The 17,573-nt window shown below is 38.5% G+C and overlaps 1 protein-coding gene across 1 annotated transcript in view; it reads left to right on the top strand.

The window, feature by feature from the left end:
• Positions 1 to 17,573, top strand: part of LOC124615903 (HEAT repeat-containing protein 1) — a 276,744-nt gene that overhangs the window by 135,004 nt on the left and 124,167 nt on the right. The window contains exons 12-14 of the mRNA XM_047144079.1: positions 5,165 to 5,382; positions 8,102 to 8,245; positions 13,455 to 13,680. Of these exons, the coding sequence (XP_047000035.1) occupies positions 5,165 to 5,382; positions 8,102 to 8,245; positions 13,455 to 13,680 (588 nt within the window). The remainder of the gene's footprint in view (positions 1 to 5,164; positions 5,383 to 8,101; positions 8,246 to 13,454; positions 13,681 to 17,573) is intronic.

Genomic DNA, 17,573 nt, shown 5'->3' with positions numbered 1-17,573 from the left:
TTTAATTGTGACATATATTTAGTTTACACTATCAACCAATATTCATTTAGTTTATTTATTTGTAATAATGCAATATTAAACAATAGGAGCTTTCGCTTTCGTCCTATGGTAATAAAAATGCCCATTTATGTTTAGGTTTATTTCAGTAAAGAAGTACATCATTGCTGGGTGTGGCATTGTTGTAATCAGTCTTTTTTGAAACCTCTGTTAGAGTGGATGTACATCATCGAGAGTGTGAAATGTGTTATGTGCTTTGTTCTGTGTGTAATTTGTAATTAATTTTGAGAGCTTAACTGTAATGCAATAACATGTATGAACAGTTCTCTGTTGGACAGATAGCATGTGAAGTGTGCCACAAAACAGTTTACGGTTCAGTTTCAAAAAACTTGAAAAATGTCAATGACGTGGATGAAGTTAGACAAACTTTGTTTAAATTTAGAGGAAGTTCATCTGTAACATCAGTGTGGGAGTATCATGAGAAGAAATATATTTTGAAGTACAACCACATTTTTGGACGAAAGTGCTGTGATCCACATAAAGTTCATAAAAAAGCCTATTGCTAAAGGTTTGAGGGAAATAAAACTTGAACATTTTTCCTTGTTTTGTGAGAGTGAAACAGCTTCCCAAGTGAAACGTAATGTGAGTCCTGGAAATTCCCCTGTGCCCAAATTGTTACCGGTACTCAAAAATATTTGTTGTGAATCTAACACTAGTATCAAGTAACCTTGTTAATGACATTTATATTCCCAATGAGGAAGCTGTTAACATATTGGATTTTGCTTGTTCTAAGTTAGACATATCTCTGCTTCGAAAATAATAAAATTAAGTAGCAGAAAAAGAAAAGCAGCTATTGAAAATAAGGTACAACAAATTTCAGACAAAATTAGAAAATTCAATAATACATATACCAACATTATTTCTAAAGAAGAAGAAAACGTACCACCAGCATCATCTGACACTGAATATTTGAGCTTAATAGAGAAATTAAAAATTAAATTTTAAGTTTGCTCCCTGACTCATGGTCAAGAGAAAAAAATAGTTTATAAATTCAACGTTACTCATCGTTTGGTTAAACCAACCCGAAAATTAGTGAAAGAGCTAGGCATTCTTCCAGTTTTAGGAAAGAAGAAAGGAGAGTAGGTATAAGTGAAGGAACAATTAAAAAGATCCAGCAGTTTTTTGAAGATGATGAAAACAGTAGAATGTGCCCAGGTTGCAAAGATAGCAAAAGAATTGTTATAAAAGCAGAAAAGATTAGTGCTGTCAAATTTAAATGAACTTTATGTAGCTTTCAAAAATTCTCATCCTGAATGCAAAAATGGAAGGTCAAAATTTTGTGACCTCTGCCCTAAGTGGTGTATTTGGGCTGGATCCTCAGGGACACACTACGTATGTGTTTGTTTATATGATCAAAATGTCAAACTGATTATTGTGGGTGCAAAACTCAATGATCTTAACTACAAAGAGTTACTAGATTTAATGTTCTGTGACACTAACAGTTATGTCTGCATGATGAGTTTGTGTAATAAATGCCCTGGTAAGGAAACCGTTATTGAATTGTTTCACGAATGTGATGAGAAAATGCCAGACAGTATTACCTTCAAACAGTGGGTCACCACTGACAGGGCAGAAATGATAACAGTAGTTAAATCTCAGGAAGAATACTTGGAATCTTTAATGGATAACTTACAGAAACTCAAAAGTCACCACTATGTTTCTAAAATCCAAAGTAAGTGTTTGAAGGACAAAAAAGGACAACTTCATGAAACTGAATGCATAGTGCTAGCTGATTTTGCAGAAAATTTTACATTTGATTCGGGATGCAATACAAGGGTACCACTGGGTCAGTGACCAGGCATTTATTCTCTACTTTAAAAATGAGAAAGATGAAGTTTGCAGTTCTTCGATTTGCATTCTAAGTGACTACTTGGAGCACAACACTTTGACTGTACATGTTTTTCGAAAGTATGTAATAAATTGCATAAAAGAAAATTTTCCCAAGGTTGAGAAGCTGATATACTTTTTAAATGGAAGTGGTAGTCAGTATAAGAACAAAAAGAATTTTTCGTATCTGTGCAACCACAAAGTAGACTTTGTATTAAAGGCATTACCTATTTTCCGATGAAAAAAGAGGAAGTGGTTCTGCATATGAAAACAACACTTCAAACCGACTTGAAAACTGTGTAGCAATAAAAGGAACAAGGCATTTCTACAAATTCCTTGTCATTGCAGAAAACTTAGTTTGATGCTATGTAACATCAGAAACCGAAATTTATGAGGATCATTGTGTCAGTAAAATTATATCTCTGTCTTTAACGTTGAATGACATTGTGGCATGTTTGTATGATGGACAGTGTTGGCTTGCAGAGGTTGAAAGAATAAATTTGGAAAACAGTGATGTTTTTGTGCATTTTTACCACCCTGTTGGCCCAAGAACATCATTCAAGAAATATACCAGTGAGAAAGTTTGGATACCAATGAACAATGTTTTAAGGGAACTTTCAGTGCTTTAATTTACCACAGCAACTGGGAGGTCTTATTCTGTATCACAGAAGCTATCTGAAGAAATAAGTGTCTTTAACATTTACCACCAGGTTTAGGAACAGTCGCATCTTGAAGGATGTTAATTGAAAATATTTATTTTAAGTATGTCAAAATAATATAAATGTTAATTTCAGTGATGATGTTTCCACTTCTTGTATATAATTCAGTACCTTACTTCAGTAATAAATGATTATATCCTGCCAATATCACACATGAATAGGCAACAGCCATAAGATCAGTTGTAGAGTAATGTGAATTATCTCCTCATTTAAAAAAATGTATATCTTTGTTCACAGTCAGATATCAATGTTGAAATTTTTACATCACATTGCTATCGTTTAGGTGTACAAACTGTTCAAAAATAATATTTTTATATTCATTCCCACCTGAGATAACTAACCCCAAACTTTACAAAAAATGAATTTTCAAATTTCAAAAATTCTTAAAAAATTAAGGAAACATTTGTAAGTGTTCTTGCTCTATATGAGGCTAGTAGTGTATGATGTCTAACTATAGGAGAAAAAAATAGACTCTCATAAATCACTCCTTGTTTGTTATATTTGGGCCTAAAAAGTGGATTTTTGAAAATTTGGATACCAAACTTTGGAGGCCATTTTGACTGATCATTTTTGAATTTAGAGTATTTTGTGTAATAGACAATGTTGTAGAGGACACTTTTCTCAAAACAATCATGTAAATTGCAATTTTGGATTGACCCCATGTAGCATTGTTCCAGCATCAGTCTGTGATGCATCAGTAGCATGTTAGAAGTGAAGTAGTAACCACCAGTTAACGTGTTAATGATGCCTACAAGTACTCGTTGTTGCTTGTACACAGCTGAAGCAAGATTTAAATGATTGACGAAGCAGAGAACATTGGAAACTGTGTAGCAAGGAGAAAGTAAGATGTGAGCTAGTGTTGTATTTGCAGTTGTTGAAAAGCAAAATGTGGCTTCAAGAAATGAATTGTAATTGCTGGGCATTTCGCGTCCAAAAAGCGAAGCATCGAAACCTCGAAAAAAGGCTCTGCAATTATTGTATGTGACATCACCAATTTTAAAGCTAATCGGCGATGACCATCAAGATTTTTTAGTTGAAATTAACTGGGCTTCTGAAGGAAAACTACCATTGCTCAATGGCTTCCAGGTAATTAGGAGGAAAATGTAGTGTATTTTCATTGCTACATGATAAATTAGCACTGTGAACAGTCCTCTATATCATTGCAAAAAATGCCAGTCTGTTTTGAGATGGCACTTCACTACACTCTGAATAGGAAATTGGAATCCAGCGTCATGATATGAACTGGCAGCAATGTGAATCAAAGGTGTACGATGACGGTGTGAGTAACTAGCAGTGGATGAAAGCTACCACTTTACGTGATATTTAAAAGGGAAACCAATTCTGAAAATATCAGGTGGAAGAGTGAATCCAAAAGGGTGGATAGCCGATTACCTTGTGGTTGACTGAATGACTTGCATTTGACAACATCGCCCCAGTGTATTACTGAATTTATGTAACTTATTGATCCTGGACAGCTTTAGCAGACATACCACTTAGAAAGCATGAGACAAGTTACAAAAAAGGAACAATGACTTGGTTATTATCTGTGGATACCTAACATCCATCCTGCAGCCACTAGATGTGTGTACAAATCACTGCTCTTAAGCAGCAATATACGCAATGGATGGCCACTGAAAACCCAAGTTCATGGCAAGTGGAAAATCAAGCAGCTGGATTTGTCTCAGATTTTTGAGGAGGTGAAATGTGAATGGGACTCTATTCTGCTACCACTGGTGGAAAAATCCTTTAGAAAACATGGTATCGCAAACTCAATGGGCAGAATCGATGGCAACACTCTACAGGAAGATGGCAATGACAACAATGATTCGTCTGCTGGTGATGATGATGAAAGTGCTGATGAATAGAATCATTATGTTACAATAAATTTTTGGAAATAAAACATAAGTTAAAGCCAATATTACTTTTTCTCTCCTCCCTTAAACTTAACGTGCGCAGATTACTCATGTACACTGCATGTGGTAGCTTTCATTATAGTTAAACACCAACGTCGCTTCTGTCCATGCGAGAAACAGATAGAGCAACGTAAATCAGTGTATCCATAGCTTGATAAAAAGAGACATAACATTTTGTGTATATGTTGTTATATTGGTTGGTAATATGATCTGTCAGTCTTTAATTTCATGATGGGTGTGTAGTTGTTGTCATATCCAGCTGTTTATATTATTTTCTTGTCCTGCATGTGAAGCATGTTGATGAATATTCTACAACTTCAGAATAGATTATGAATAAATGCCAGCTCCAGTTGCACTTTTTTGTTTTATTTTGAAAACCATGACAGCTTTTGCCCCAGGCTACTATTCAGTAGTGTCTGTCATGAATCCTGAGGGGAAAAACAGAACATTCTGTATTTACTTAGGAGGCCAGACATATATTACAGGATGGTGATGACCTTGGTGGTTGAACCCAGCCGTGGATTTTAAAACAAAAAGAAAAGTGCAGCTGGTACTGACATTTTATTCAAAAGCATATGTTAAGTTTAGAGGAAGCATAATAAAATTCAGTTTCATTTCAGTCAACACAGTTTTTGTTCTGATTTTCAGATTTCAAGCCAATTCTTTGAATCTGTTCCGGATCTACAGCAGCACATTTTAGGAATTATTCTGGATTTGGGATATGAAAGTGATGCGCCAGATGTAATATCTGCTATTGCACATTTGTGGAAAAGAATTACTCTTGATGCACGGCTGATTGTTGCTGAACTGGACAACATGTATAATGCGAAAATATGCACACCACCACCAAATACAAGGAAGAAAAGGTAACATTATAGTGCTATTGATTTAAAATTTAAATATTGTCTCTTTGATAATCTGACATTCCACGGCCTGATCCATAGAACACCAATTTTGTTTCTCCTGATAGCGATGTCCTCCTGAGTAGTCCCTGTCTGGAGATCCAAATGGGGGACAATTTTACCTCCGGAATATTTTACCCAAGAAGACACCATCATCATTTAACCATACAGTAAAGCAGCATGCCCTCGTGAATGATTATAGCTGTAGTTTCCCCTTGCTTTCAGCCGTTCACAGTACCAGCACAGCAAGGCTGTTTTGGTTGATGTTACAAGGCCAGATCAGTCAATCATCCAGACTTGCCCCTGCAACTACTGAAATGGCTGCTGCCCTCTTCAGTAACCACATCTTTGTCTGGCCTCTCAACAGATACTCCTCCGTTGTGGTTGCACCTATGGTACGGCTATCTGTATTGCTGAGGCACACAAACCTCCCCACCAATGGCAAGGTCCATGGTTCATGGGAAGGGGGACTCTGCTGGTAATTTGGTTATTTTCCAGAACAATTTTCTTTATTTCTTCCAAGTTGTCATCAGTAATTGATATGCTAAGACATCCAGGGCAGTTGTTGTCTTCAGAATCTTCTCGAGCCTGTTTGAAATGTTTATATCAGTTGTAAATTGTTGTTTTACTCATAATAGATTCGCCAAAAGCCCTAGTCACCATTTTGAGTGTGGTGCTGCACTTATTCAACTTTTCAAGCAAAATTTTATGCAAATTCTTTGATCTATCTTTTTCACAAGTGAAAATTTGCTGAGCACTCAAAAACATGTATAACCTTTTCAACTGTCAGCAGTAAACTAAATATCCGGAACAGCAGAAAATGCAAATATACATCAGGAACTTGTGAACAGTGAAATCAGTGGTGTTCTGTAGATCAAGATTTTAAACATGGCTGTAGATGGCTTACAAGGAGAATGTGTGTGCAAAGAATATCACTTTGAAAAAAGTAATGAATGTAGTTTGTACAATTAATAAGATACAATAGCATGGACTCCAGCAGTGCCAATCAGAGAACTTTCGTGAATAAATTGATGGGTAGCAAAGAAGTTTGTCTTATTAAATTATTAAAGGCAAGTGCAATGGCTTAGTAGGTGCTAGTTGTTAAAGCGATTTGGTTGAGATAGATATGAATATGGAAATGAGTAATGTGTATGTTCCAGAACATAAGTCTGATTCAGCCGGCCATCCGAATTACTTAACACTTCACGTCAGGGAAAGGACCTGTTGATTATGTATTTTATCGGCTGTATGGCATTCGATATGAATTTTCACTTTGGAAAGAATCAATTGGACAAAGGAAATTTAACTCATTTTCCAAAATTGACTTCATCGAAGGACTCTGGCATTAACTAACAGATTTAAAATGCTATCCACCTATTCTACATAATCTTAAGAAATGTTTCTAGTTTTGAGTTAACAATGTTACAGCATTGCAGAATGATTTTAATCTTTCCTCTCCACATTTGCATGACATTCGCTTTGATCTGCAGCTTGAAGTACTGTAATTAAATTGTAGCATGACACAGAATATAATGACAAGTTCAGTAAAAAGAGAAACATTCCAGACTTCTACAAACACTTCCCTCAGTACTGATTCCATGCTTACACAAGGCTGCTACAGCCATACTGTTTTTTACTTTCCATTGACGTCTGTAAACTGTTTTCAACAGTGAGAAATCATAACATGTCTTTGCGAAACTCATTTTCAGACCCACAATGCACATGAACGCCCTTGAATAAGGAAAAAAGAATGAAATGATTGAGGGTGCGAGAGTTGATTAAAAATCATTACATGTGTAATGTATGATTAAGAAATATGAGAAATCTGTACTCGCGTAATATTTAAATGATGTTGTAACATTATGGTTTTACTGATGTGAGGTTATGCAGTGGTTAACACACTGGTTACACATTCTGGAGGATGACGGTTCACTCCCACATCTGGCCATTCCAATTTATGGTTTTTGTGATTTCCCTTATTTGCCTGGGTGGTTCCTTTGGAAGGGCATGGCCGATTTCCTTCCCCATCTTTGACATCATCCTAACTTGGGCTCCGTCTCTAATGATTTGATGTAGAAATACTTGGTGTCCACTCTGAAGTTTTCACTTGGCTCTCCCCTCCCTACCCTGTGCTGTGATGATGGAGAAGATGGGTACAGTACTCGCAGCTGGCAGGCCTGTGCTCAACGTCTACTCAGGGGGCTTATTGGCTATGAAGCTCTGTTCTAAAGCTTTTGACACGTTCTTGCTTTCCTATCACACTTCAGTTTGATCTTGTGTCTTTATTCACTGATTATCAGGGTCTTGTGTGATTTCCACATGGAGACATCTATTACATTTTGTTAATTATTCTGCTGCCAATTATCTATTTCTTTTAATAACAGCACTACTTTTTTCTGCACATTTCCACTGTCCACATTTTTGCATCACAATTTGTTTTTCCATCATGCTGAATTTATAGTGAGAGAAAGTTTATGTTTATGTGTATCACTAGCTTGTCTATACAGAAGTCTTGCACATGTCTTCAACAGCAACTTTATCTGTTTGGTTACTCTGTTTCTATATTTAATTCTTAATGCATGACTGAAAAGTAAGAAATTAGACCAAGTTGCAAATTGTAATCATGTTACTGAGCTGTTATTGAGAAAAAACATTTGTTTGTTTTCTGTTTTGTATTTTGTAGAGTTATAAAAACAGCTCCATCCTTGGAAATTCTCAAGACGTCAGCATGGAAGCGGGGTGTTACTTTGCTTGAATTAATTCAGAATAAGAAGAAGTTGTATTCTGTTCACCATATTTTACCTGTGCTTTTTGGAATACTCCAGCGGTAAGCAATTAGAAATTCAACTTCATTGTACTCTTCTTATTGATGCGATATTCTCATCGCAAATTACTTTGCATATATATCTGATGTTTTAAATATATCTAAAAACACAGCCATTATATTAAAAACACAGATGATGTGACTTACCGAACGAAGGTGCTGGCAGGTCAATAGACACGCAAACAAACACAAACATACACACGATGTTTTAAATAAGTTGATTGTAGCTTCTCTCCTCAATATACATCTGAAAAAATAAAAGCAAATAAATTTTATGGAAGAGTTTTAACCAATAAGGTAATGGTTGCCTTCCCTCAGTTTTTTATTTATTTCATTTTTATCCTGGAATTTCTTGAATTGAAATATTACAGTAATAAATGTTTCATTGCTACTCAATCACCTTCTCAGTTACTTGTACTGCTTTGATATGATACAGGACAGACAAGTAATAGCAGTAAATAAGGTGATGCCAGAGAAGTGGTGGGTAACAAAAGAAATCTCTCAATTCGCCGATGAAACAAGGAAGTACAAAAATATTGAGTAAAAGAAAGGAAAGCTGCCTTATAAGCCATTTATAAATGAAATCAGTAGGAAGTGAAGAAAGCTACTGCGAAAGGCTTCAGAAAAATGCAAAGAAATAGTTATTGAAAGGACAGATTCAGCATATAGTAAACTCAAAACAATTGAAGTGCAGTGTTGAAATGTAGTGTAGTGCTACTTACACAAGTATTTACTCTGTACAGTGATTATCTTCAACAGAATCCCTCTTTGATTTATATTTGCTCTTTGTTTTGTAATTTTTCTGTTGTTTGATTCTCTGTAAAAACATCAAATCTGTTGCTGGATAATTTTGAATTTTGCAGTGAAGTGAATTTATCAAACCCGCAACAATTGGTGACCCCGACATGCTATTCAGCGGTCACTGACACCTATTACCATGCCGCGTCGTGCCGTGTAAGGAACATTCAGATCAACAGTGTTACGCTTCTTTTGCATTGTCTTAACCATAACTCTGCAATGTTAGACCTTCTATCAACTGCAGACGTCCTTGTAGGTTCAGAAATCAGTCTCAGAATGGTAAAATTGCTATCGTTTTGGCAGCAGAATCCTGTCCTGTGGTGCACTCAGTTAAAAAGCAAATTCGTGCTAGAGCATGTAACTGCAGCCGACAGAAAGTATAGTTCTGTTGTTGCAGCACTCAATGAAGATACATGGCTGTGGAGGTGCAAGACATTCTGGCATCACCACCAAGTGGGGCTCGCACTCCATCGCAGCTACTGGGACACCTGCGTTTGTTAGCGAGCAGTGCCATTAATGAAGAAATCCTGCGGAATATTTGATTAGTGTGCCTGCCGCCTGACATTCGGTTCCATGATCACAACACATTGGCAACTCATGCTAATGTTAAACTTAGGCCTGCAATGCAAATTTGAGTGGCAATTTGTCATAGCAGACATAATGCACCCCATAGTCGGAGTGGACTTCCTATTGTTCTATGGACTTCTGTCTAATCTATGTCGTCAGCACCTCCTTGATACCACTACCAACCTGGTAAGCCAAGGATGAGTATGTTGTGCAGTGCAGATGGTAACTGGTGACTCTCCATTTGTGGAGCTCCTCAAGCAGTTTCTAGAGACCTCATGCCAGACGCTTACACCTGTGCAGCACTTGACAGTGCACTATATACTAACCAAACTAGGACCACCACATTATGCTTGGGTGCACCACCTGACACATGAGAAACTGAAAGAAGTGAAGCAGGAATTATTGTTCATGCTTACAAAGGGAATCTACCGCCCATTGAGCAGCAGTTGAGCATCTTCATTGCATGTCGTCCTAAAGAACAAGAAAGGATGGCGTCTATGTGGAGGTTATAGACAATTCAATACCAGAACCATCCCTGACAGGTATCCGATACCACAGATCGAAGATTTTCCATTCAACATGCTTGGTAGCCCATTTTTACTACGTTGGATTAAGTGTGTGCGTTCTACCAAATACCTGTGCCATCAGATTTCAACACTAAGACTGCCATCCCCACACTGCTCACGTACTCTAGAATGCCTTTTGAACTTTGTAATGCTGCCCCACTGTTACAACAATTCATGAATGAGATTACACATGAGCAACATTTTTGTTTTAAGTACATTCATGGCAGTTTGGTCATGTCAAGCTTTAAGGCAGAACACATGTTGTACTTATGGCAAATTTTCACTCGTCTTTATGCACAAAATCTGCTTATCAGCCTGTCGAAGTTCATCTCTGGAGCAGCTGAGATTCAGTTCCTAGGCTTCACTATCAATGCTCAAGGTATACGACCGCCACAAGAGAAAATCGAAGCTATAGTTAATTTTCCCCAGCCTCTAACAGTTAGAGAATTACAACTGTACTACTTCACACAAAATGGTAAGGTGAGATGGGCTACAGAGTGGTGCAGCAGCTGTCATCGTACAGAAACTGGATGGGAGCAGAAATGATTAGCAAACACATACATACAGTAAACAGGAGTTTTACTTAACTTACAGTTTTCTCCAAGCGTTACAAAGAAACTTTACAAAAGAACAAACAGGAACAAAGTCTAGCTGTTCCAAGAAACAAACTAAGAGTGTCGTGCAGTGTGAGGCTCCCGCTACTAATGTGTGAGTGTGCTGTCGAAGGTTGACTGAGGCTGAAGACTGCAACTGAGACTGGGCCTTGTAGCTACCGCCAGCCATCCTATATCACGGCAGCAGATGGCACTCATAGTCAGAGCCACTGAAGCCATGCCTCAGCGGGTGCACATGATTGAATCCACCAGTTCCCTGCATGGCCATAATTAGCATTTGTCAGAAATGTGCAGTTCTGTTGCCAACTGTGAGATGCCAGTGAGGGTGGTATTGTTCCATGACACCACAGTTTCATTCGCAGTCATGCCCTCCTGGATGCACAGTTGAATGAAATTTTGCATGGTGCACAAAGGCCAAAGAACAAACTACTGTGGAGTTGCAAGGCAGAGTTAGCATTTACCAAAGTGAAGACTGTTATCACAGAAGCTACTCTGTTAGTGCACCCAGTTCCTCAGGTGCCTTTTGCTCTAATGGCCAACACACGTGCCAATGCAATTGGTGGTGCAGTGCAACAGCAAATAGGTGAATACTGGCAGGCTTTGGCTTTTTACAGTCAACATTAATTGCCATCACAGTGAAACTGGTCCACTTAATGTTTGTGAACTGTATGCCACATATGCCTGCATTGAGAAGTTTCACCATGTGTTTGAGAGATGGCAGTTCACCCTAGTCACGCACCACAAGCCACTAACTTATGCTTTCCACCAGCGTCCAAAGAAATCATCACCACGTCAGCTGCTTCATCTAGTCCATATCAGACAGCTCGCCACCCGTGTAGTCTTACATCGAGGGAGATTTGAATGTGCCAATGGATGAAGCAATCATTGTTACAGTTGATTTCTGAGCTCTCATCGCAGCACAACAAGCAGACAGTGAGCAGTGAGACTTTTTGACGCAACCTTCAGGCCTACAGCTCCATCGTGTTACAGTATCACTGTCAGACGTGCTCATGAGGTTGCAACTACCAAACCGCAGCAATTTGTGACTTGACTTTCAGCAGCAGGGAATCACCTCTGGTCATGGCCTATGGCTTCCTGGATTATGGGGCGCTATGAACATAGTGAGGCAAGCTTTTGTCTGACCAAATATGGACAAAGATTATAAGGAACATGTGCACAATTATATGGTCTGCAGAATGAAGTTGGCCGGCATGTCAGGGCACCTCTTGGCATGTTCGTTCCACTGAACCGAAGAGTTGAGCATGTGCATCTGCACATAATCAAACTGCTCCCACCATCAGAATGATCTATGTACTGTCTTACAACCATTGATCATTTCACACATTGGCAGGGCATGTTCCATATGATTGACATTACCGCCAAAGCCATGGTGACCACATTCTTTTGGGGATGGATCACCCATTTCAGTGTACAACTACAAGATACAACAGACCAAAGAAGGCAATTAAAGTCTTACCTTTTCAAAGCACTCACTGTTCTACTTGGTATGAAGCATATTAGAACCACAGCTTACCACCAGGCAGCAGATGGCTTAGTTGAGTGAATGCATTGGCAGTTGAAAGTCTCTCTTCAGTGTTGCATTTGAGATGTGGTGTTACACAAGGATGTTCAAAATTAAGAGGAACAATAAGATAAGAATTGAGGTTCTCTCAACAAAAGGATTATGTGGGAAACACTAACTGGAAGAATGGACTGGATGAGAGGGATGATAGGATGTGTGTTAGGGTGTGATGGGATAACTTCCTTCGTATTAGAGAAAGCTGGAAGGTAAACATGATGGGCAAGACAGACATCAGAATATATAGAACAAACATTTGAGAGTATGGTGTGCAATTTCTACTCTGAGATGAAGAAATAGTAACAGGATATCTTGTACCACTGCTGTATGTTGAGTGGTTATCTTTATATCCCTCTTGTTATTATCATATTTCAACTTTGTTACCATTGAGAATTTTATTTTCAGAGACTTCACAGTCTGTGAGAGTTTAGTATTTAAATGCCATTGTCTATTCAATTTTCTGTTAGCTGCTAGAAGTGGTTGAGAAGAAGTGAGCAAAAAGATAACATTGATCGTATTGTCCTCCTGTAAGCAAATTCATCAAAACTTCTGACATTTATACTTTGTCTTTCCTGCCAGATATTTTACAGTTGTTTTGATTCATGATAGTGGCCATTGATAATAATTATTGTTGGAGAGTAATAAGTTTTCATTTGTTGCTGTGATATTGATCTGGAAGTAGACTCTGTTGTATCAAAATTTCTTTTTATTGCAAAACACTAACACCTTTTTGTTGGCATATATTGCAGTAGTGTGGAAGACCAGTAATCATTGCTGCAAGTTTTTGGTACTAGGATTCCGTATGTATTTGTGTGCTGAGATAGACCATAAAAAGCAGAGACATTTATTTATTTATATATTTATTTAAAGCTGAAGAAGACTCTCACTTGTATGTTCATTTTCTGTTTTGTTCAAGAAATACAAAGACATCTAGACCAACTGTTCGTAGGAAAAGTGAAGTCTAAAAAATTAATCTCTCTCTTTCTCTGCATATATGTGTTCTACCATACTGTTCATTAGATTGAAGAACAACATTGTTGTCAGATTTTTAAGAAAAGAAATAATTTTACTTCATTTATGTTCTGCAGATGTCTCGAGTTTGAAGAGCAATCTCCTGTTGAATATACGAAGCAGTTGGTATTGTCATGCATTCTTAATTGTTGTCAGAAACTGTCTGCAGATGGCATACCTTCCAGTGTGACTGAGGATGAAGTCAATGTGTCATTGCTGGTGCAGTGTATTCGTGGTACACAGAATCCACAGACACATCACCATGCATTACTTGTACTTTCACAAGTTGCTGAAATGATACCAGTAAGTAAGGATCCATTATTTACAGACTAAATGTATACAAATTTCATTTACAAATAAACACAGTTTAAAAAAATTATACTTATTAGCAATCTTAAAATGCTAAAGTATAATGTATTTGTATTGGGGCATGGGGGAGGAAATTTAAAGAAGGGATTGATAAGATGATATGTAGTGCAATAAAGGTGTCATGTATTGTTTAAGTTATGTGGAGCTAATAGTTCTGAAAGCTAGGTAGTGTTGTGTACTTTAAATTTCATGTTGCCAGTCAGCTGTACTAAACATGTAGCCTCCCGAAGATTTGAACTGACCAAGAATTCTGTCTAATAGTGTGACAAGTTTCTTGACTGACTTTTTATTTTGATACAATGCTACATGATTTATATAGAGTAAAAAACTGCTTATATTAAAATAAATGATTCCTTTTGATGTTGGTTAAGAATGTATTACTCTATAGAAAATGTGAATGATACTGTAGTATCAAATGCTCATGTTTCTATCATCATTTGGTGGTTTCAGAATCCTAGTTTTATGTTAGTGTCTTGGATTCTTGTAATGCTACATATGCAGAACATAGGCAACATCCTTGACCATTTGCATTCCAGTGTAGGATCAAAAACACAACTTTGGATGTTACATCGGATAATCATCATAGAATAATGTGCTCTTGAAAATTTGTTCTTGCATTTTGTCATTAGGGACCTGTAGTCTCTTTGCCCTTGACTTCAGAACTCTACACACAACACTTCACTGTGTCCATTGCTTTAGTAGCTTTTGATATTAAAGGAAATGGCAAAGATTCTGATTCGTTCTGATCTTGCCTTCCTTTTTTTTTTATCTACCAACTATTCCTGCAAGACTTCATTAATTGCCCCCAGGGGCTCAGTGTTCGTTTGCTGGGTACAGGCATGGTGACCATGGGATTCTTGAGCAGGGGACTGGTAAGCGCCACCAGCCCTCTGTCACTGTAAGCTGTGACCATGCTTCAGCGACCTCCATGCAGCACGGCAGTGGAACTTTGTTTGTCTTAGGGAACAGGGATCTTAGCTTGACCGCCCGGATCGTGGCGATGGTAAAAACTTCTATGAAAAACCCGTCAATCCCAAGTTATGCTGCACACTGATGAGATGCATGGCTGTTGAGGTGGAAAAATCATTAGCGGGCAACTTCTGGGAAACCTGCTGCACTTCAGTTGTATAAGGCTTTCTTCGGGATGCAAGGAGTGGACCCTTATTTCCCTAAGAGTTCCTAGATAACAGAATGCAGCACGTCATTCTCAATGGAGAGAAGTCTTCCGAAGTAAGAGTGATTTCAGGTGTGCCGCAGGGGAGTGTTGTAGGACCGTTGCTATTCTCAATATACATAAATGACCTTGTGGATGACATTGGAAGTTCACTGAGACTTTTTGCGGATGATGCTGAGGTATATCGACAGGTTGTGACAATGGAAAATTGTACTGAAATGCAGGAGGATCTGCAGCGAATTGATGCATGGTGCAGGGAATGGCAATTGAATCTCAATGTAGACAAGTGTAATGTGCTGCGAATACATAGAAAGAAAGATCCTTTATCATTTAGCTACAATATAGCAGTTCAGCAACTGGAAGCAGTTAATTCCATAAATTATCTGGGAGTACGCATTAGGAGTGATTTAAAATAGAATGATCATATAAAGTTGATCGTCGGTAAAGCAGATGCCAGACTGAGATTCATTGGAAGAATCCTAAGGAAATGCAATCTGAAAACAAAGGAAGTAGGTTACAGTACGCTTGTTCGCCCACTGCTTGAATACTGCTCAGTAGTGTGGGATACGTACCAGATAGGGTTGATAGAAGAGATAGAGAAGATCCAACAGAGAGCAGCGCGCTTCGTTACAGGATCATTTAGTAATCGTGAAAGCGTTATGGAGATGATAGGTAAACTTCAGTGGAAGACTCTGCAGGAGAGATGCTCAGTAGCTCGGTACGGGCTTTTGTTGAAGTTTGAAGAACATATCTTCACTGAGGAGTCAAGCAGTATATTGCTCCCTCCTACGTATATTTCACGAAGAGACCATGAGGATAAAGTCAGAGAGATTAGAGCCCACACAGAGGCATACCGACTGGAATAGAAGGGAGAACTGATAGAAGTACACAAGGTACCCTCTGCCACACACCGTCAGGTGGCTTGCAGAGTATGTATGTAACTGCTTGTGGGACCAAAATGGATCCTCCAAAATTTTCTTTTCTTCCTCCCAGTGGGAAGGGTGGGCCACTTGTAAGTGAAAAGAGGGCAGCTATGAGAAGGTTTTGTCTTCTTATATTCAGAAAGGTTTAGAGGGCATCGCAGATACACTGAAATCTGTCAAGCCATAGCGTAATGGGAGGGTGTTGGTTGAAACTGCTAGCTCCCAACAAGTATCAACCTCCAGAAAGCTCACTGCCTTGGGGAATATGCCGTAGAAACGGAGCTCTAAAACACCTTGAACTATAACAAAGGTGTTGTGACGATCTTGTCGATATTCCCAAGGAGGAATTGAAGGATGAATGGGTTCCGGAAGGGATCGTTGACATGCAAAATATATTGAAAAGGGTGGATGGGGATCTCCGAAAATCTGACTCCTTTATCCTTATCTTCAACACCACGAAACTCCCTGAGCGTGTCAAGACTTCCTTCGTCGAAGCATACGGCCATATGTCCCTAACCAAATGTGATGTTTTAAATGCTAGCGCTTTGGGCACACCACCTTAGAATGTAAGGGTGAAGTCAAGTGTGGCAAATGTGGCAAGGCCACCCATGATAGCATTGGCTGCTCCTCCCCTCCAAAGTGTGCAAATTGCTCTTGCAATCACCCTGTGTGGAGTAGGGATTGCTTTGTCTTCCTTGAAGAAAGGAAGATACAGGAGATTAAGACATTGAAACACATCATGTATGGAGAGGTCAAGAAGGTCTATAAGGCCATGCAGCCTCCCACTTTCACTACATCTTTTGCTTTGATCCTTAAAAAGCCTATTTTGAAATCCAACACTTCTACACAAATGGAGGTTGCTACTGTCAGCACTAGTACCTGCATTTGTCAGTGCACATGTCAAGCTGCAGTTGTTTCAGAGTCCCTATCCTTCCTGCGAATGTCAGGTAAAACGGCAGTTGTCGCCAGTGTGGACCTTTCAGTACCTCCAAAGATGTTGTTGTTGTTGTGGTCTTCAGTCCTGAGTCTGGTTTGATGCAACTCTCCATGCTACTCTATCCTGTGCAAGCTGCTTCATCTCCCAGTACCTACTGCAACCTACATCCTTCTGAATCTGCTTAGTGTATTCATCTCTTGGTCTCCCTCTACAATTTTTACCCTCCACGCGGCCCTCCAATACTAAATTGGTGATCCCTTGATGCCTCAGAACATGTCCTACCAACCGATCCCTTCTTCTGGTCAAGTTGTGCCACAAACTCCTCTTCTCCCCAATCCTATTCAATACTTCCTCATTAGTTATGTGATCTACCCATCTAATCTTCAGCATTCTTCTGTAGCACCACATTTCGAAAGCTTCTATTCTCTTCTTGTCCAAACTATTTATCGTCCATGTTTCACTTCCATACATGGCTACACTCCATACAAATACTTTCAGAAATGACTTCCTGACACTTAAATCAATACTCGATGTTAACAAATTTCTCTTCTTCAAAAACGCTTTCCTTGCCATTGCCAGTCTACATTTTATATCCTCTCTACTTCGACCATCATCAGTTATTTTGCTCCCCAAATAGCAAAACTCCTTTACTACTTTAAGTGTCTCATTTCCTAATCTAATTCCCTCAGCATCACCCGACTTAATTCGACTACATTTCATTATCCTTGTTTTGCTTTTGTTGATGTTCATCTTATATCCTCCTTTCAAGACACTGTCCATTCCATTCAACTGC

This window comes from Schistocerca americana, chromosome 5 (genome assembly GCF_021461395.2).
Source record: "Schistocerca americana isolate TAMUIC-IGC-003095 chromosome 5, iqSchAmer2.1, whole genome shotgun sequence".
Taxonomy (NCBI): domain Eukaryota; kingdom Metazoa; phylum Arthropoda; class Insecta; order Orthoptera; family Acrididae; genus Schistocerca; species Schistocerca americana.
This window is presented reverse-complemented; position numbering and strand designations above follow the sequence as displayed.